Source organism: Phyllobates terribilis, unplaced genomic scaffold, assembly GCF_046119375.1.
Source record: "Phyllobates terribilis strain yellow unplaced genomic scaffold, ASM4611937v1 Scaffold_3__8_contigs__length_932513732, whole genome shotgun sequence".
NCBI classification, from domain to species: Eukaryota; Metazoa; Chordata; class Amphibia; order Anura; family Dendrobatidae; genus Phyllobates; species Phyllobates terribilis.
Window position 1 is genome coordinate 404,975,856 of NW_027362763.1, and position 22,173 is coordinate 404,998,028.

The 22,173-nt window shown below is 41.9% G+C and overlaps 1 protein-coding gene across 5 annotated transcripts in view; it reads left to right on the forward strand.

Moving 5' to 3' along the window:
• SENP6 (SUMO specific peptidase 6) overlaps window positions 1–22,173 on the forward strand; it is a 94,549-nt gene that overhangs the window by 45,434 nt on the left and 26,942 nt on the right. For 3 of the 5 annotated variants that reach the window (XM_073675585.1, XM_073675586.1, XM_073675588.1), the window contains 5 exons: window positions 14,135–14,361; window positions 14,559–14,729; window positions 16,153–16,186; window positions 18,028–18,219; window positions 21,161–21,387. In XM_073675585.1, the coding sequence (XP_073531686.1) occupies window positions 14,135–14,361; window positions 14,559–14,729; window positions 16,153–16,186; window positions 18,028–18,219; window positions 21,161–21,387 (851 nt within the window). The remainder of the gene's footprint in view (window positions 1–14,134; window positions 14,362–14,558; window positions 14,730–16,152; window positions 16,187–18,027; window positions 18,220–21,160; window positions 21,388–22,173) is intronic. The other 2 variants (XM_073675587.1, XM_073675589.1) reach the window with 1 other exon arrangement.

The following is a 22,173-nucleotide window of genomic DNA, read 5'->3' on the forward strand; positions in this document are numbered from 1 at the left end:
AAGGGACTTCAAATGTGATGTGGTCACTAAAAAAATGGTTTTGTAAATTTTGCTGGAAAAAAGATAAATTGCTGATGAACTTTGAACCCTTCAAACTTCCTACCAAAATTTTTTTTTTTTTCCAAAAAGTAGATGTAAAGTAGACATGTGGGAAATGTTATTTATTAACTATTTTGTGTCACATCACTCTCTGGTTTAGTAGAATAAAAATTCAAAATTTGAAAATTGCAAAATTTTCAAATTTTTTCCCATATTTTTGATTTTTTCACAAATAAACGCAAATATTATCGACCTAAATTTAATACTAACCTGAAGCCCAATATGTCACGAAAAAACAATCTCAGAATCGCTAGGATCCGTTGAAGCGTTCCAGAGTTTTTACTTCGTAAAGGGACACTGGTCAGAATTGACAAAAATGCCAAGGTCTTTAGGGTCAAAATAGGCTGGGTCCTGAAGGGGTTAATCAATAGATCTTGGAATAATAATAAGTTGTGTTTAAATAAAATGTTCCTGTGCTGAGATAATCTTATACATGTGCCCCTGCTGTGTACTGTGTAATGGCTGTGTCTGACTGTACAGGAACATGGTCTGATCATACCACATCTCCTGGGCAGGGGAGGAAGGAAAAGAGTATACAGACAGGACAGCTTGGGATCACAAATGATTCTGTCTTTTGAAGTAAAAAAAAATGTAAAAACAGGCAGGGAAATGTTTTACCTCACAAAAAAAATCAGCTGTGATCCCCTGATGTAATGTCTGTATACTCTTTTGCTTCCTCCCCTGCCCAGGAGATGTGGTATGTACAGACCATGTTCCTGTACAGTCAGACACAGCCATTACACAGTACACAGCAGGGGCACATTTATAAGATTATCTCAGCACAGGAACATTTTATTTAAATACATCCAATTGTGGAAATTACTATTATTCCAAGATAGTAGAGAAAAAAGGGAAGTTCATCAGCATATCCAACCAGAATATATATAAAACTTATCTTTTATTAGAAAACATTAATTAAAACATAGTAAAAGTGAAACCTGAAGAAACATGACGTGTTTCTGGTGTATGAGGTTTCACTTTTACTATGTTTTAATTAAAGTTTTCTAATAAAAGATAAGTTTTATATATATCCTTGTTGAATGTGCCGATGAACTTCCCTTTTCTCTACTATTAGTATGTGATCACCCTCAGGATGAACTCCAGTTGAAATACCGGTGCAGTGATTTACAATGTGGTAAGCTTCTAAGCCTCCCTCTCCCTACTTCTATTACTCCTATTATTCCAAGATCTATTGATTAAAATGAACTTTTGTTCATAGGAAAACCCCTTTATAGCATTCTATACATAATGCACATGAATATGATACAGCTCTGGCAAAAATTAAGAGACCACTGCACAGTTTTCTAAAAATCACCATCTCTACATGTCTGACAGCCATTCCATTCCAGTGTCAGTTGAATTCCAACCACAGTCCACCTCATTCTACTTAATGTGCTTCTGATTAGGTGATCACCTGAACCAAATCTTATGTAACAAGGGAAAGTATAAAAAACACTGCTGTGGTCTTCACAATCCTCTTGCAATAGGACAAGCTGGATGGCAAAACAAGTGCTAGGAATAGCCCAAAAGTAAGTTGAATGAAAAAATAGCTTTTTACCATGCCAAAGGAGTTGAAAAGATAAGTCTTGAGTGAGGAAAAGAAGGGCTCAATTCTGGCTTTACTAGCTGAGGGATACAGTGAGCGTCATGTTGCCTCCATCCTTAAAATTTTGAAGACGGCAGTCCATTACAACAAGGTCAAGCAGCAGACATTGGGGACAACAAAGCTACATACCGGCAGAGAGCGAAAGTGACTCTCCACTGACCCTGATGGCCGTCATCTTATTCCAATGTCACTCAGCAACCGCAGGATGACATCAAGTGACCTACAAAAGGAATGGCAAATGGCAGCTGGGGTGACGTGCACAGCAAGAACAGTTCGTAACAGGCTCCTAGAGGCAGGCCTCAAGTCATGTAAAGCTAGAAAAAAGCCTTTCATCAAAGAAGAGCCAGGCTGAAGTTTGCCAAAGACCATAAGGATTGGACCATAGAGGACTGGAGTAATGTAATCTTCTCTGATGAGGCTAATTTTCAGCTTTGCCCAACACCTGGTCGTCTAATGGTTAGACGGAGACCTGGAGTGGCATACAAGCCACAGTGTCTTGCACCCACTGTGAAATTTGGTGGAGGTTCTGTGATGATCTGATCTAGGGTTGCTTCAGCAAGGCTGGAATTGGGCAGGTTAATCTTTGCGAAGGACGTATGAATCAAGCCGCATACAAGGTTATCCTTGAAAAACACTTGCTTCCATCTGCTCAGGCACTGTTCCCTAACTCTGAGGACTGTTTTTTCCAGCAGGACAATGCCCCATGCCACACAGCTAGGTCAATCAATGAGTGGATGAAGGAGCACCACATCAAGACCCTGTCATGGCCAGCCCAATCTCCAGACCTGAAACCTCTGGAATGTAATCAAGAGGAAGATGGATAGTCACAAGCCATCAAAAAAAGAACTGCTTAAATTTTTGTGCCAGGAGTGGCATAAGGTCACCCAAAAGCAGTGTGAAAGACTGGTGGAAAGCATGCCAAGTCGCATGAAAACTGTGATAAAACATCATGGTTATTCCACCAAATATTGATTTCTGAACTCTTCCTGAGTTTGAGTATTGTTGTTTCTAAATTAATAAGAACTTGTTTTCTTTGCATTATTTGAGGTCTGAAAGCACTGTTTCTTTTTTATTATTTTGACGATTTCTCATTTGCTGCAAATAAATACAAAATCTTTAGCTTTGAATTTCGGAGATGTTGTCAGTAGTTTATAGAATAAAACAACAATGTACATTTTACTCAAAAATATTCCTATAAAGAGAAAAATCAAAGAAAATAAAAATTTTGCAGTGGTCTCTTAATTTTTGTCAGAGCTGTATATCCATAATTTAGGGAGATATTGCACTCCTGTGGGTGGCTAGCTACCAAAACTTTTGCAGTCTTACCATAAATGCAAATATGCTTCCCGGTCATGGATATTTCTATGGATTCTTTAAAACTATTATTATAATACAAAAATTCTTAATATATTGCTTTACCTTGTCCTGTCTATGGAGTAAAGACTGAGCAGCTGCACAAGATGAAAGCATTAACACCCCTGCGTTTAACACTTATTTGCCAGTGGAGGCATACAAGGACACATTTGATTGTCCAAATCCTTAATCAATATTGACAGCTATAATTAATAATTACTCTGTGTAGAGGCAATTTGCATATTAAATTTCCCAGAGGAGCATTGCATGACGAATAAGCCTCCTTACCTTGACATGCCAGAGCTGGTGTGTCACTCTCCACAAGGAGAAACGTTACCCCTTAGACCTCAGTCCAGAGCCTCTCATCTAGCCAAATCAGTTCTCATACACTGCTCAAAAAAATAAAGGGAACACTCAAATAACACATCCTAGATCTGAATGAAAGAAATATTCTCATTGAATACTTTGTTCTGTCACACAAAAATCCTCAATGGAAATCAAATTTATTAACCAATGGAGGCCTGGATTTGGAGTCACCCCCAAAATTAAAGTGGAAAAACACACTACAGGCTGATCCAACTTTGATGTAATGTCCTTAAAACAAGTCAAAATGAGGCTCAGTATTGTGTGTGGCCTCCATGTGCCTATATGACCTCCCTACAACGTCTGGGCATGCTCCTGATGAGGTTGCGGATGGTCTCCTGTGGGATCTCCTCCCAGACCTTGACTAAAGCATCCGCCAACTCCTGGACAGTCTGTGGTGCAACGTCACATTGATGGATGGAGCGAGACATGATGTCCCAGATGTGCTCAATCGGATTCAGGTTTGGGGAACGGGCGGCCAGTCCATAGCTTCAATGCCTTCATCTTGCAGGAACTGCTGACACACTCCAGACACATGAGGTCTGGCATTGTCCTGCATGAGGAGGAACCCAGGGCCAACCGCACCAGCATATAGTCTCACAAGGGGTCTGAGGATCTCATCTTGGTACCTAATGACAGTCAGGCTACCTCTGGCGAGCACATGGAGGGCTGTGTGGCCCTCCAAAGAAATGCCACCCCACACCATTACTGATCCACTGCCAAACCGGTCATGCTGAAGGATGTTGCAGGCAGCAGATCGCTCTCCACGGCGTCTCCAGACTGTCACATCTGTCACATTGTGAACCTGCTTTCATCTGTGAAGAGCACAGGGTGCCAGTGGCGACTTTGCAAATCCTGGTGTTCTGTGGCAAATGCCAAGCGTCCTGCACGGTGTTGGGCTGTGAGCACAACCCCCATATGTGGATGTCGGGCCCTCATACCACCCTCATGGAGTTGGTTTCTAACAGCTTGTGCAGACACATGCACATTTGTGGCCTGCTGGAAGTCATTTTGCAGGGCTCTGGCAGTGCTTCTCCTGTTCCTCCTTGCACAAGGGCGGAGGTAGCGGTCCTGCTGCTGGGTTGTTGCCCCCCTATGGCCCCCTCCACGTCTCCTGGTGTACTGGCCTGTCTCCTGGTAGCGCCTCCAGCCTCTGGACACTACGCTGACAGACACAGCAAAACCTTCTTGCCACAGCTCGCATTGATCTGCCATCCTGGATGATCTGCTCTACCTGAGCAACTTCTGTGGGTTGTAGAGTCCTTCTTATGCTACCACGAGTGTGAAAGCACAACCAACATTCAAAAGTGACCAAAACCTCAGCCAGAAAGCATTGGTACTGAGATGTGGTCTGTGGTCCCCACCTGTAGAACCACTCCTTTATTGAGGGTGTCTTGATAATTGCCAAAAATTTCCATCTATTGTCTACTCCATTTGCACAACAGCATGTGAAATTGATTGTCAATCAGTGTTTCTTCCTAAGTGGACAGTTTGATTTTACAGAAGTTTGATTTACTTGGAGTTATATTCTGTTGTTTAAGTGTTCCCTTTATTTTTTTGAGCAGTGTACTTTGCACTGATTATTATTTATTTATATAGCGCCATTGATTCCATGGCAATATACATAGGAAAGCGTTATATACTAAATACAGATATCACTTACAGTAAACAAACGAACAGTGATAGACTGGTACAGAGGGAAGAGGATCCTGCCCTTGCGGGCTTACATTCTACAGGGTGAAGGCCAACAGCCTGAAACAGTGTCTACAAATTGAGATTCTGATTTGGCTTTTATCCTAAGTCATATTGCACAACTCGTTAAAGGGTTGATTGTGACTTGTAGGATTGCTGCTTCCAATAGGTGGCGCTATGGAGTTCAAGTCCTCTTTTTCTCTGAAGAGGCTATTTGCATATTACTCTGTGTACACACTCCATGTCTGCTCCTCATCAAATAATTTGCTTCAATTACCTGTTAGCATTGGGGGGTACAGGTATTATTATTTATTTTTTAGAGCACCATTGATTCCATGATGCTGTAGTTTACAGTGAACAAACTAATAATAACAGACTGGTACAGAAAGGAGAGGGCCCTGCTTAAATTCTACAAGATAATAGGGATGGAGAAAGGTTAGATGGGTGCAGCAGGGGGTCATTGCGGGCTGTAAGCTCTCTTGAAGAGATGAGTTTTCAAGTTCCGTCTGAAAGTTGTGTGGTGGCCAATCGATGTGTTGCAGCACAGAACTCCAGAGGATAGGGGATACTCTGGAGAAGTCTTGGATGTGATTGGGTGAGGAACGTATGAATGTGGATCAGAGAGGGGAGGTCTTGGAAGGACCGGAGGTTGCTTTGGAAGATATTGGGAGATTAGTTCGGAGATATACGGAGGAGACAGATTATGAACGACTTTGTGGGTTTGATGTTAGTGGTTTGAACTGGATACGTTGGGGAATTGGGAGCCAATGAAGAGATTTGCAGGGGGGAGAAGGAGAGGAGTTATGTAGAGAGAGGTGGATTAGTCGGGCAGCAGATTTAAGGACAGAGTGGAGAGGTGCGAGAGTGTTAGCAGGAAGGCTACAGAGGAGGATATCGCCATAGTCGAGGCAGAAGATGATGAGGGCATGATTTTAGTAGATTCAGGGTTCTGGAGATTTTGAGTTGGAGGCGACAGGAGGTGGGTGGCAAGAGCTTGGATGTGCAGTTTAAAGAACAGGCCAGAGTCGAGGGTTACTCAGAGGCAGCGGATTTCCAGTACCTCGGAAAGCATGGTGTCTTTAATTGTGGTAAATAGATTGGATATAGGAGATGGGTGAGATGGAGGAAAGATGAGTTCAGTTTTGTCCACATTGAGTTTTAGGAAACGAGAGGAAAAGGAGGAGATATGACTAACAGACACTCTGGGATTCGGGACAGCAGAGAGTTGATGTCTGGACCAGAGAGGTAGATCTGAGTGTAATCAGCATATAGATGGTAATGGGAGCCTTGAGGGACACCAACAGAGCGAGGGCGGGAGACGCTAAATGTGCATTTAAAGTATGAGAGGATCCAGGAGAGTGCAAGGTCTTTGATGCCAAGTGAACAGAGGATTTGTGGTAAGAGGGAGTGGTCAAATAGGAGGGTAGTGATCAAATGCCCACAGCCTTGGATCTGTAGAACTCATAACCTCATTTATGACAGAGGGTGTTAACACTTATGCAACCACATTATTCTATTTTTGTTATTTTCCTCTTCAAAATTATTTGTTTGTTTCTTAATGGATTTGTACAGATTATAGGTGACATTAAATGTGGAAAAAGCTCTTAAATTACTTTTTCTTGAGCACCATTGATTCAATGGTGCTGTACATATGAAAAGGGTTTACATACAAAATACAAAAGAAGATTTTGGGTTCTTACCGTAAAATCTTCCTCGGAGCCTTCATTGGGGGACATAGGAAACCATCGGTGTATGCTGCTGCCACTAGGAGGGTAACATTAGGCAGTAAAAAAAAGTTAGCTCCTCCTCAGTAGTATACACCCACCAGCCGAAGCCAAACCGATCAGTTAGTGTGAAAGCAGCAGGAGAAGCAACCTGAAATAGAACACAGACTGGCCCAATAGAAACATTAAGAAAAGGGCTGGTGCTTTGTCCCCCAATGAAGGCTCAGAGAAAGATTTTACGGTAAGAACCCAAAATTTTCTTTTCTCTATTGCTTCATTGGGGGGCACAGGAAATCATGGGACGTCCCAAAGCAGTCCCCAAGGGTGGGAAGACAACAAAGGACTAGACAAAGGCAGAAGCAGAGGTGAGAATCTCAGGTCGGAAACCGGCCACAGTAATATGCAAAACATTTCTGTCCAGGCCTGAAAACGCTAAATAGGTGGAAGAAAGCGCATTGTGTAGAACCTGGAAGGTAAAAATGGATAACTGAGAAACAACTTAGAGAGCTGCTAATAGAGGCTTGATGAAAAATGGTGCAGGAGGTCCTTGGCCCACATGAAGAGAACAGGAAGAAAGAAAGAGAAGGAGGTCTGACCTATGTCTATATGCATCCAGATTCTTAGAGCGGATACTGATTCGAAGGCAATTATAATGACTCTCCAGATGCAAACGGGGAATCTGAGCGTCTGAAGAAACTTCTCGACAGAAGGAATGCTGAAACGCACTCTGACGAGATGCAATATATGCAAGAGACCAATAAGAGGACGAGAAGGAGGAGAACGGAGCGAAGATGACAAGAAAGGGAAATTAAGAAAGAACGCTGTAGTGTTCCACACCAGATGCAGGCCCCTCCCCCGTCAGGATGACACTGGCGAGATCATGCAGAATCCTTCCGCTGCCTCCAATTTGTCGGGAAATTATGATCCCAAATATCACAGAGATCGCCCACTGTGATTTTTGGAGCAAACAGCTCTCTGCTGCCCCCTATCGTCCGGACAATTACACGATTGACCGACAATCAACCGAGGGGACCGCAAGCTGTTATCACTAATTGGTTATTGTAAAGATAACAGTGAGCGCATGGCATATACACCTCCGGATTCCAACGCATGAAATGTGTGTATATACCGTCTTACGATCTCTGCTAACTCCATGATAACCTATGAAAGACTATTGGCTGCCACCACCAATCCATTTTTTTTAAATACAGGCCGATTGGACGCCTGCTTTCTGGTAGCGTATATGGCTTCGGGCGAGGCACGATTGCAGAACAGAAGAAACAGAACTATTACATTTTATATTTAATCCAATGAGATGCAGTGTTTATGAAAAATATACAAAAGATTGTACAAAGGGGGCAAAACAATACAGCATATACAGTCACAGAAAATAAAAAAATGGATTAACAGAAGAACTTACTATACTGATCGCAGAGACGATTCAGTTTAGCCCAAAGAGAGCACTTTGATTGGCCGTTACGTGAACGTGGTCCCTGCATATAAACACGGATCTGTATCTCAACATAAACACAGATCATAATTCGGCTTGATCTTTTACGAGCTCCTGAGTCCCACCCACATACTCCCCTATGATGACCTCACATGGCTAGGTTGTGGGCTCGTCTCAGCCCTTCATGATTTTGAGATCCCCAACTTATGAGAGAACTCCTCTCCGGATGGTCTTAGAAATTGGCGACTGACGCCATATTTTCCCTCGGGATTTTATCCAGCAGATGAACCACTTCTCTCACAGAGACAAAAATGTGTCCAGTGTAGATGTAAAATATTTCCCCTGAACTGACAATGTATTTCTTGCGGACAAAAGGTCTCTTCCACTTCGGAGTCTTTGCGTCAACACAAGTCTATATGGCTGTCCAACTTTCTGAAAGGACTTCTCCTGTCTCAATTACCTGTCAATTGTATCGCTCTTTAATGTTAATTAACCTGGATAATTCACTTCCTCCCTGTTGCAGTCTATTATACAATCCTACATCTAGTGTCATCTCAGATTGCAAATGACAGAAGAAATAAGGGGGTGAGTGACTTCAGAGATTTTGTAATATTTTCTATGACATCCCCCAAGGCACACGGGAGGCTGCTAGAGATTTAGTAAGCGTGCGCACCCCACAGGAAAAACTCAGAACAAAGGAAACTGAAAAACTGTTTTTTCTGAAAGGTAGGTAGAAATCTGCCCCTACGGAACTGAGGCACAAAATAAAGTCATAGGGATGGGAGAATAAGAGGGTTTCCAATCATAGATCTTAATCGCTCTCTGTGATCAGAGGAACTGGAGCTTGGATGCAGCGTTTCACGAGCAGGCTGTGAAACAGGAATAGTCAGGTCGAAATATTGAAGATGATGAATTTGGAAAAAAACAGATATAGAAGTTTCCAAGAGGAAACTTTAAAACAGTAGACTACCTCCCTGCTATAAGAAGACGGGTGAAAGGAGGTTTTGAGTGTGGCGACTGCGAAAGTGTTGGAGTACAATTTCTGAGTCGCGGAATCTGGAAGTGGGCTGAAAAATACCTCGTAGAGCCCCTGGATCTCTTTGGTACGATGTAGGATAAGCTCCACCATAGACGACTATGGACAAGAACTGTCTGATGAAATAAAACGGAGAACCGTCCAATGAGACAACCCTTCTGACAAAGGCCCTTCGCAGATTAGGAAGTCAGTAGAACATAGTTTACTTGTGGTTGAATCAGCAGACTCTGGTCAGTCCATGACCACATTCCTCCGCCAAGGTCGACCAGAATAGCGTTACACCTTAAAAGGAAAGAGATTCCTGGGTTCCGTCATGGAAGGAAAAGAGTGAATACCTACCACTCCGGATTCCAGTGAAGGACAGGAGGCTCAATTTAACCTATGGGTGATCAAGAGCTGTGTAAAACTGAACTAAAGTTTTTAGATGAGAAGAAACAAGAGACTCCAATCATCACAATTTTTTTTTTTTTTTTCCGGTCTGAAGGATCTTTTGCGAAAAATGGGGATAGAAACCCGCAGGTAGGCCAAGCCTAAGATTGTGCTCAGACGAAAAGTTACACCTGGAAGGAAAATCAAATATTGAGTTCAGAGAAGGAGGGTAGAGAACCCTTCTAGAAAGGAGGGCTGCGCATGTGGGTTGGGACTTCATGTTCTGAAAAAACTAGAGACTGGGATGAAATAAGGGGGGTTATGACCTAAGAAGATCGAAACAGAGCCGAAGGGTGCTCCCGAGAAAAATGCAAAAAAATCTCACAGAATGTAGAAAAAAGGAGCCCAGGGCCAAATGTGTGATCTTTGTAAGGACACTGAGAAGAGGCTAAGCCGATGGTAACTCCAAGGGCTGGCAGAGATTCAGGAGTTTCTGTAGTCCAGAAGAGATGCACTGAAGCCAATTATAGATTCAAACGCATTGGACGGAAGAAGGCCATAGGTTCTATGGAACTAGCCATCTTGGGGGGGCATTGGAAGGCACATCAATACCTGAGCTGTAGATCCAGAAAGGAAAATTAGGAAATGTCCTACACTGAATCCGAGAGATAATAAGAAGGGAAAGCCCTGAGTGGCTAAAGGAAGCCATGCAAACCTGGGAAGGAGACCTACCAACTCTCGGGGGAGTTGACCACGGAGAAATCTGACCTCCGAACCCAAGTGCTGAAGAACGACAGTGCAGAGTCAAGACAAAGGCAGAAAAAAACGCCTAAATGGAGAAATAGGATGATACTGATGAGGACTCTAGTTGTTATGATGACAACTGATGCAGCCTAAGGAAACAATTACCGATTATCTGAGGCATCCTGGCTAGCTCTTGACTGATTTGGACCCGTTAAAGGAAACAAGTATCGATAACCTGAGGCATGTTGGGTAGCTCTTGACTGACTCAGACCATCTTGGAAAGGAAGGGGCAAGGATCCTTGCAAGTGGAACCGCTTACCTTGACTTCAGCCACAACACAACAGATGATCACGATGAAGGTTGAGAATGTCGTCAGCTGTAAGGAGAACCAACAATGACAATATGGTCAGCGATGTCAGATCAAATGGAGGAAGGACCTCGGAGAAACGCCTGGTGCAGGTAACTGGAAGAAAGAGTCAGACACACAGCCAGCTGGGCACGGATGTTGAACCTGTGTAACGCAAGATCAGACTTAGCAAGGGATTCCTAAGTTGATATGATTTGTCTGAGAGAAAACGGCGCTGGATCTGAGAGTCCTAATCTAATCACCGGAAGGGAAGAAAACCGTATTACGACTCTAAATACAGAGAGAGAATACAATTGTTTTCGTGATGTTCGGATATGTGCGGGGGCAAAACATCCTGGGGGCCAAATGCTGGGGACGAAATGTGCGGGGGCGAAATGTACCCGGGGGCGGATTGCCGGGGACGAATTGCTGGGGGCGAAACATCCAATTCCCGTCCCGGCCACAGCAGTAGGCCCGGAACTGAGCCGGGGACTAAATTTTGAAACTTGGCCGCAGGAAAGAAGCAGGGTGGTGTGGGGCCGCGGTTTTGAAAACTAATAAAACACAACCCCACGAGAGCTGCCCATGACCCTTTAACACATGGCCCCTTTAACACATACCAGGACTCATGATGCACAGATACCGCAGAGAAAAAAAAAAAATATATATATATATATATATATATATATATATATATATATATAATTCGTACAATGCCAAAGATTTCACTTCTTACATTACATGAGTGATATCTATTGTAAATTCTACAATAGCTCAGAAACCGGCAAATCGCTCCATACAGGATACTGGCCCCCATGTAACTCTCCATACAGGATACTGGTCCCCATATAATGCTCCGTACAGGATACTGGCCTCCATATAATGATCCATACAGAATACTGGCCCCCATATAATGCTCCATTCAGGCTGTGCACCCACATAATGCTCCATGCGGGCTGTTGCCCCCACATAATGCCCCACGCAGGCTGTTCCCCACCACATAATGCCCCATGCAGTCTGTCCCCCCCCCCCATATAATGCCCCATGCAGGATGTCACCCCCCCCATATAATGCCACATGCAGAATGTCGCTCCCCCCCTCATATAATGCCACATGCAGGATGTCACACCCCCCCTCCTTTATAATGCCCCATGCAGGATGTCACACACACCCCACCATATAATGCCCCATGCAGGATGTCACACCCCCACACCTCATTTATAATGCCCCATGCAGGATGTCACACACCCCCCCCTTGTTTATAATGCCCCATACAGGATGTCACACCCCCCCACCCCACCCCACCATATAATGCCCCATGCAGGATGTCACACACCCCCACCCCACCATATAATGCCCCATGCCTCCATACAATAAAAAAAAAATCAAATACTCACCTCACTCCTCACCTGCTGCCGCTGCTCCAGACTCCTCAAGACATCACCGCGCCCTCTGACCTGAGACGTCACTGTGCTGCAGCTGTGGAAGAGACGGGACCTGCTGCGGAGGCACGGGGAGAGGTAAGTTTTGCGCTGGTTGCCGGGGCCCTGAGCAAGCGCGGGAGGGGGGGGTGGCTGACACCGCTCTCCTCCGCTCACGGATCCCATAGCGCGGCGGGGTGCCCAACGCGAGTGGGCCCCCCCGCCTGCTCAGGGCCCCGGCACTTGCCCAGGTACGCCGGGTGCTGACGCCGTCCCTGGTGAGGAACATACAAGAGTGGAGGAGAACAGGAGATCTTTTGAGGAACAGAGAGATGAGTCTTCCTGCAAGTCATCCAGTGCCGCTCCACAACTCTGGACATTTGTCAAAGCTTTTTTGTGAGGTTGGTGGGCCAGGGTTGTCTGTTCATTGTTATGTACAAGAGGGGCAACTAAATTAATAGCTAATGCCAGTGTGGCATTGCTGAAAACTGTGGCTGTCTTTGTCATGAAATGAGGATATGGTTCACAGGGGTAGAAGATGGGTAGAAAGCGTGTGAGTGTCTGTGTGAGAGGATTCTCTGGAGGTGTTCTAACTGCTGGACTTGGCGGGCATATGTGAGGAGGTCAGAGAGGAGAAATTGAGTAGATGGTGGTCAAATAGGGAGTGAGATTAAATAGGGAACAGAGACAGGGCAAATGATTTGTAGATTTTTTTTTCATATACTTAGTACTATTTAAAAGTTTTAGGCAGGTGTGGGGAAAAATTCTGCGAAGTAAGAATGCTTTCAAAGATAGAATTGTTAATTGTTTATTTTTATCAACTACCAAAATGCATAGTGAAAAACAAAAGAGAAATCTAAATCAAATCAATTTTTGGTGTGACCCATCTTTTTGCCTTCAAAGCATCAGTAGAGCTGGTAGTATTATGAGAGGATGAAAGAAGGGTTTGCAATGTGACACAGCTAAACTCAGTTGTGCTGCCTTCTCCCACATCAACCTTATTTGAAAGGTGCGAGTCAATCTGTGCTCACTACTGCCCCTCTCCCACACTGCCTGTCCAGAGGTGAGAGCTCAACTTTTAAGCTCAGGATGAACATTGGCATAGGCCTGATGATACACTACACAATGAGCTTCACAATTCTACCTTTAGACCATGAATGGAGTATAAATTTACCTGATCCATAGCAATATAGTCTATTTTATGTGTAGCATTCTGTACATGGACCAGGAAGCTCAGGGTGTACAATACTCCTGTATACATCCCACTCGATTAAATATTATTAAAATATATGGAATACAATATAAATTTGCACGGATGCATAGCCAAAACGTGCTTGTCAGGGACACACATTCCTCCTACAGAGGAAGTACACGCTCCTAATGGAAACTGTCCCCTTGGACTTTAAAAAAAAAAAAAAAAAAAGTAACTCCTTTAAATGCTAATGTTATGATTAAAAAAAATAAAAGAAAAAAAGTTTATTCCTCTCGGCAGCCACTATTACATCCTGTGTCCAGATCAACATGAAAAATATGGTGAAAGTTCCTCTTTTAAAGCGCTATAATGAAGGATGAAGCGGTATATTGGCACAAATCAGAAGCCCTGCGGTTGTCTTTAGACTTAACCTTATTTAAAATGGACTTTGTCGAAATTGAAAACTTTTCTGAAATGTCTATTTTCAACTTCTGATCTGTGTTCTATCTTCTGCTGTGAATAAAATATGTAATAGATTTCCAAATCATTGCATTCTTATTTTCTTTACATTTTACACAGCATCCCAACTTTTCTTTTAAGAATTGGGGTTGTATATATGTGTGTGCAGATGTGGACATATACAACCATAAACATAGATAAAACTGCAAAAGTTTTAGCCATGTGTGGAAAGAATGCTGCAACGTAAGAATTAATAAAAAACTTATGATTTCTCCAACAGTTATCCTGTCTAGTGATGATGAAGATAATGTTAGCACTGGAAACACGAGCAGGATAGAGAGCATATCTCCTCGGCCTGCAGATTCAGCTTGTTCCTCTCCTGTTCCATCATCTGGGAAAGTAGAAGCTGCTCTGAGAGAAAATAGTTTAGGTGATAACAAATATAGTGGTCCAGCAGAGCCTGAGCCGCCTGTCAACATCCCGAGGAAGGCGAGAATGAAGGATCAGGTAGCACAGTATTTCCATTAATAATCCTCTCGAATTTTCCCCCCAAAAATAGTCTGGTTTCACCGGCTCATTTTTTTTTTCTTTTGTATAAACAAGTCATGAATTGATTTTCTATCACTAGCTTATGAATGAGATGCCGTCATAGTGTTATTTTTTGTCCTATTGGTCATCACTAATTCTCACAATTTCATTTACAGTTTGGCAATGCCGTTGCAACAACTCCTATAAAGCGTCGTAAAATTTCCCAGTCGCCTAGTGATTCAACCAACTTGTTACAGTATACCGTGAAGCCATGTGAAAGCATGATCGTGCTGTGTCGGAATCTGCGTATAGGAACCCTTTGCCGAGTAATAAAGGAACCAGTTGTGGTGAGTGTAAAATGATGAGGATTATCTGAAAAAGAGCTCTGTAATTCGGGTAGTCAGAATGCTGGCCATATGCTACAAGCAGGAATAGAGTGGAGCTGATGAGGAATAATGTGATTGGGAAGAAGACTGATTGCACAAATATGTATGTGATGATCATTACAAATTTGGCAAAGAATAAAACAAATTCCAATTTCTCTCAAGTTGTGCGACAACCCTATCCGTAAGAAAGATCCCTCTCTATAGACTGGTACACTGTCGCCAGCAGAAGGAAAAGCTCTCTTTGTAGCTGGTCTCTGCTTTGGGTAATATTCCCTATGTTGTTATGCAAGTTATATGAAAAGACTTTAAAGCTTAGTAATCTATTAGTGTAAAACACAGTAGAAATTAATTGTATATAAACATACCATTGCTCTGTAATATCGACTTTCTGTGCATCCTGATTGGTCAGAGGGGTTGTATGACTATAGACAAGCCAAAATTCCCCCTCTCGGACACAAATGTATCTCCAGAAAAGGGGTTCCTCAATACCGGACTGGTGCCCTGGCCACAATGACAGGAGAGGTGGCTGTTCGTGTGCGGTTCCCTCCATACACTTTTGTAGGAATTCCAAACGAGTGCACTGAGAATGGGACACAAGTAAAAACCGAATTGTAGACCCCGTTCTCAAGTTAGATGCCAGTCACAGAGGCAGGACAAAAGTAGACAATTTTGCACATTCCATAAAGGTCCATCAAGAGATAACTTATTTCCGGATAACCACTTTAAAGAGTTTATTTTTTACTATAGGCAAGTAGTTGCTAACCACCTGCCAGTCTCTTCTGGCTCAGAGTGGTCACAGACGACAACTGCTGGCAATTCTGTTGCTTCCACAGCTGTTTCTCTTGCACTCTGCTCTTTTGATGGGGCGTGACTACCGATTTCATGCTAATTGATAACCGGCTCCCTGCTGCATAACTGCGGGGAGCTGGCCATCAATTAGCATGATGCTGTCAGTCACGCCCCGTGGACAGAGCAGCCCAGAAGAGGAAGAGCTGCTCTATTGACGTGAAGCAGCAGATTGTTGGGAAGAGTGGTCAATGACCGTTCTGAGCCGGTGTCGAATAGCACAGGCAGGTAGTTAGTAACTGCCTGTTAGTCCTTAGGCACATGTGGCCAATTTACTCACAGAAATTTCCGTGTCTCGTTTATCTGAGTGTAATTTACAGGAATCCTTGTGCTTGTAGCAGAAACAACCCGTTCATATGATTGGAACTGATTTTCAGTCTCACAGAACTCTGCTAAGATAGAAATACTCATAGATAAGTGTCTGCTGAAACCTAATGTTTTAGGGTTGCATTGGGCCTTATAGTTCAGCATGTGCGTATATCCTCTAGTATTGTGAATTAGATTTTGTCTAGGTAATATATATTTATTTGTTTTGCAGTTCTGTGTAGACCACATTAAGATTGTTCTTGAAGGTAAGCAGTTCACATTTCTTCACTTTTCCCAACAAATCTAGTTTAGTTAAAGGGGTTTCCTGTAAAAGTTATTGTCAAATTACCCAGGGCGAGGTAACAAAAAAAAAAAGTTCATGTCTTGGGCAGACACTGCTCCTCTGCACTCCTAGAAGAGGTATTATGTGACTACTGGAGCCCCTATGGAAGTTGATATCCCAAGGCCTGCATGGGAAACAATTGAAAATGCAAAGAAGCGTTTCAGGATCAGGAGTAGATTTTAGTGTTTTTTTTTCTCTTTACCAATTGAGAACGACTTTTAAAGAAGGGAAGAACCCTTTTAATTAGGAAATGTATATAACACCATGTGCTGGAGAAGGTGGTCCCAGTGAGAATGCAAGAATTCTCATATTTCTTTATAAATAACATATTTTTATCCCCTTGATTAGAGCATATACCATTTAAGCAAATGCCACATCAGAGAGATGATAAGGTTTTGCGAAATGCATCAACCTGTCCGTTTACATTGCTGGTCTGAATTGCTGCAAAAAATATCGGGTTCAATTCAGCAAAGACTTTACGCCATCTTAAAAAGCTTTGAAAAGTCACAAAATTTTGACGCAAAGCAAGACTCCACTTGTCTGACTCTACTGACTTCTTAAGAGGCGTATGAACAATGCCAGACTTGATAAATCGGAGCCATTGTTCCTAAGGCCTTGCAGGGAGAGAGGCTTGTTTTCTATCTATCCTGAGTTTACCAGTGAAATGGGCAAGCAGAAACTGTTTTTGGAAACCCCAGGTACAAGTAGTCAAAAACAAGCTATAGCAAGCATGGTTCTAAAAAATTAACATTTTATTTATTAATTTTTAGCAATAGCAGTCACAATTCATAAAACCTGCAAAAAGAGTAAAATTTAGAACGTGATTGATGTTATATTTTTGGGGGTTTTTTAACTTGCCATAAGTGCCACAACATAAAAATATAACTCTAAAATAGACTTGCGGTATTTGCTAGTATTTGGGCTACAACTGTTTTGTATCCTCTGACGCTTCATTGCCGCCGAGAGGAAGCATTAAAGAATGCAGTATTTATTACCACACTTCTTTTCTGTATGAATGGTGTGTATTTACTTACAGCAGATGATAGAAGTATTGAACACGTCAACAATTTTCTAAGTAAATATATTTCTAAAGGTGCTGTTGTCATGAAATTCTCACCAGATGTTGGTAGCAACTCATCCAATCCACACAGGAAAAGAAATCAAACCTTAAATCTCTATAAATTAAGTTGTGTGTAATAATGAGAAATGACACAGGGAAAAAGTACTGAACACGCTTAGTGAAATTTAATTAATACTACAAGCCTTTGGTGGTCATGACAGCTTCAATACACCTCCTGTATGGAGAAACTAGTCACCTACATTGCTCAGGTGTTTGCATTCTTCCACACAAACACTCTTCAAATCCTGAAGTGTTCCGTGGGCTCATTCTATGAATGCTGAGCTTTAGTTCCTTCCATAAATGTTCTGTTGGATTCAGGTCAGGTGATTGGCTGGGTCATTCTAGCAGCTTTATTTTCTTTCTCTGAAACCAATTGAGCGTTTCCTTGCCTGTGTATTAGGGATCATTGTCTTGCTGAATTATCCTCCCTTGTTTCATCTTCATCATCCTGGTAGATGGCAGCAGAATTATATCAGGAATGTTTACATTTGTCCATTCATCCTTCCTTCAATCAGTTTGCCAGTGCCTTATGCTGAAAAACAGCCGCACACCATGATGTTCCCACCTCCAAACCTCACTGTTGGTATGATAATTATTTTCACTCCTCTGAGTTACAAGTAAAGTTTTGTGTTGTTTGTTCGCAGCAGTTAATGTTGAAGATGGTTCTGAAAAATTAATCTTGCCTACATCAGAGCTGACAAAGTGTGAATGGTGCAGTGCAAGAAAACTTCCAGTAGTCTATTTTCAAAGTACGCCGTGTCTCTGTACCAAACTGCAGTCACAGTTTAAGATGAGCCGAGAAAATGAAGCAGGATGGTATGACTGCAATGCTACAAGTAAGTCTTCTTCTCAGTTGTGTTTGAGGCTGGTTTTCCAGTTGGACCTCCATCACTTGAATCCCCTCTGGAACTCATGGGTTTCTCCAAATTTAATACTACAAATATTATATAAATCTGGTTATAGTAATAGTATACAGTATGCATCCAGCTGTCAATAGTTATTCAGTAGACTGTCGGGTAATGTAATTTAGCAGTAATCTATGTCTTAAAGGGGTTAGCCACTACTTTTTTTCATTGGTGAACTGTTTTAAGGATAGCCCATCAACAATCCTATTGGTGGGGGAGGGGCACACAGCACTCCAGCTGTTACCAGCGCCACCTGTAAGTTCTCCCAGAACACTGCAACTCCATCATTTCTATAGCGTCTGGGTACTTCTGATCAACCCCATATACAAAACAAAGCATCCAAGAACTTCTGGATGGTGCTAGTGACAGCTGGATAGTCTATCAATAAAAAAGTAGTGGCCAACCTCTTTAAGCAAAGAAGAAACCCAGGCACTTCTGAAGCGGAGTTATACATCAAATAACACTGTAATTATACTTTACATACAGATTATGTATATCTGAACATAGTCTTAAAGGGTTATTCCCAAAATAACACGTTCTTCCCTGTCCATAGAATAGAGGATAATCCTTATCGTAACTATAGTGGGTTAAAGGGTTGCATTTGTACCTGGCCCTGGAGACCAGGAGGGCACCAAGGTCACTTTGGCCCACATCATAATACCAATACTTATTAAACAGAAGCTTTCATCACAAAATGACCTATGGATTAAATTGTTTTTTTAGGCTTAAAGGGGTATTCCCATCTCCAAGGTCCTATCCCATTATGTAGTAGGTCTAATAATAATATTAGCAAATACCTCCAATTAGAAATGTAGTATAGTTTTTCTGATTCGCTATGTCTTTCCTAATGTGCAGGGCATTGCAGGTCTTTAGGTATCCATGGTTACGACCACTATCAACTAGCTACTTGTCACTATATCAGTGGTCGTAACCATGGATACCTAAGGTTCTGCAATGCCTGCATATGAGGAAAGAGACAGAGCGAATGAGAAGAACTATACTACATTTCTAATTGGAGGTATTTGCTAATATTATTATTATTACACCTGCTACTTATTGTGATGGGATCCTGGAGATGGGAATACCCCTTTAAATGTATGTTTAAAGAATGTTTATAGTTTTTTGTTTTTTTTTCTTTTTACATATTCCATTCTGTATTGAAAATAAAAAATAGAACTCTCACATTGGCCACTAGGACCTTTTTAGACACGAACTTCCTATTTTAGGAAAATACACATGGACAGCACCACAATGGTCAGACATGACCCTATATTTTGTATTGAAGTGACCATTGAGTGTGCAAATGTCATTGTGAAAGGAGGGGGAGCAGGCCAGCTGTGACATCACCTATTATGATTGGTGGATCCGGAGTTAGCTGTGTATACAGGTGTTACCGGTCATTATTATCCTACTGCTGATGATAATGAGCCTTGATAAAAACTCTTAGTCTAAAAAATCCCCTATGACCAGTGTGAAAATTACAAGATTACTATTTAATAAAGATCGTGATATGAAAAAAACAAAACATTGCATTTTTTTACATGTAACACAAATACCTAATTTAAACAATAGGTCATTTTCTGATGATAGCTTCCCTTTAAAGACCCTTGATAGTTAAGGAACCTGTTGGAAATTTTGCATTGGTTCCCAGAAGTATAAAATTACGCCACTGGCGATAACTTTCCCCTGTTGGGTCCCCCAGCGATCCCAAAATCGGGGCTCTAGAACTTTGAATGAAGCAGAGGTGTGCATGTCCGACCTTCGCTTCATTCATCAATTATAGGTAAAAAAAGCTAATCGCTGTACTCTGCTTGTCATAGACCATGAATAGAGTGGAGGTCAAGCATGCGCATCTCCCTTCCATTCAGGGCATTCCAAAATCCCGTTCTCTGGATCCTTGGGGGTCCCAGCAGTCAGAACCCCAGTGATCAGCAAGTTATTTCTTATCTTTGGGAATAACCCTTTAACAGTATAAAGATATATGATGGAAAAAAGAGTGTTCCAGCTCACCGTTAGGCTATTCTCATCCAGTCCGGAGCATGGATAGCTGTTCTGCCTTGGCACAACGAAACTATGATAAAGGAAGGATAATCCAACCCAACGGACATGCAGTCTTCTTTATTTAAGTAGGTATCGTACAGAGGACGATTGTAAAACATTCATGTTAAAATCAAAGATGGCATCTACGCTTTTCAGGCGCCGCAGCACCTTTAATCATGAACACATAGGTGCCATCTTTGATTTTAACATGAATGATTTACCACTTGTCGTCTGTATGACACCTACTTGAATAAAGAAGATTGCATGTTCTTTGGGCTGGATTTTCCTTCTTTTATCACACAAAGATATATATACTTTTACATTTTCTCCTTTTTGTCTAGTTCTTGGTATTTTTCGCCTGTTTTTTTTTTTTTTTATTTGCGCCATTTTAAGTTTATTTTATGTGTTTACCTATTGTTTTTTTTTTTGCCATTGTGGACAGAGTTTAGGGTTTCCAGATGTTTTTAGCTTGATTCATCAATTGCGACTATTTTAAAATGTCTAAAAATGTTCACAAATATACTCTAATCCTACACTGAAGTTAATTTATGTACATCTGAAACTTTTGCCCAAATTTTACAACAGTGTAGTGAAACATGCAACTCTTTCCTCTAAAAAAAAAAATAAGAAAAGCAAAAGACAAAAATAAAGAGCAGTTTAGATTTTTAACAAGGTTAATGAACCTTGTGTGGTAATTTGATGAGTTTGGCACAAAAACATCAACAGATGCCACAAGACAAAATTAGAAAAGCAATTAAAAAAAAAACAAAAAAAAACCAAATGATGAATCGAGACCTGTGTGTTAATAATGGTCTGCACTTTTCTGTTGTAGGCATAGCAGAGCAATACATTGTGTTAATCTTTGACGGACCTTTAGAAGCACATGAAATTGTTTGTTTCGAAAGGATGCTCTCTGAAGTTGGAGAAAAACAATCAATACCCAACTTTTTTTCCAAAATGCCATTTGAAGAAGCAAATAGACGACTTGTTGCCTCCACCAATCATGGTTCTGAAACACCTTCAGTAGCTTCCACTCCAAAGGACCACATAACTCGAAGCGTAAATGTTTTCTTTTTCTCGTTAATTTCTGCTTGTGGGACACATTTCTGCTACTTTTCTAATTCTTGTCTTCTTACAGTGGTTGCCCAGTGAAAACAAGTTATCATCTATCCACGGGAAATGTGATAACTTGCTGGTTGGTGGTGTCTGACCGCTGTGACCTTCACTGATCGTTAGAATGGGGAATTTTTATCCCAACTGGGAAGCTTTATCCCATCAACAAAATAGCGTGGCATATCGCACGCCTGAACACGGCCTCATTCATTCTCTATAGGGATGCTGGAAAAAGTCAAGCGCAGCGTTCAGCAGCCCCATAGGGAATGAGCAGAGCAGCGGTCGAGCTTGTGCACAGCCGCTCCATTCTAACAGGTAAAATGACTCCCGTTCTGCTGGTTCCCACCAATCAACAAGTTATCACCTATCCATTGGAAAAGTGATTTGTTATTTTAACTGGACAGCCCCTTTTAGGATTTTTTCGTGTGTCTAGGCAGTTCTCATAATAAATACTTGTGTAAAATTCAGGAAAAGAAGAGAGAATTGATATATAGCTTTTAATTAGGGAAGCTATGAATTCCCAGGCATCATACCCCAAGATATCTATTTTATTTATTTATTTTTTTAAATATTTCTGATGACGTTTCGTTCAGAATCCCCAGTGCGTTTTTAGTGACATCTGTTTCAGGGGCTGGACTAGTCCCTGTTCTGCTGAGCATGCACAGGTTGTCAATTCCAATGCATGCTCAGTATGCTCTCTCTGCCCTATAGTAATTTGAATGCACACTGACT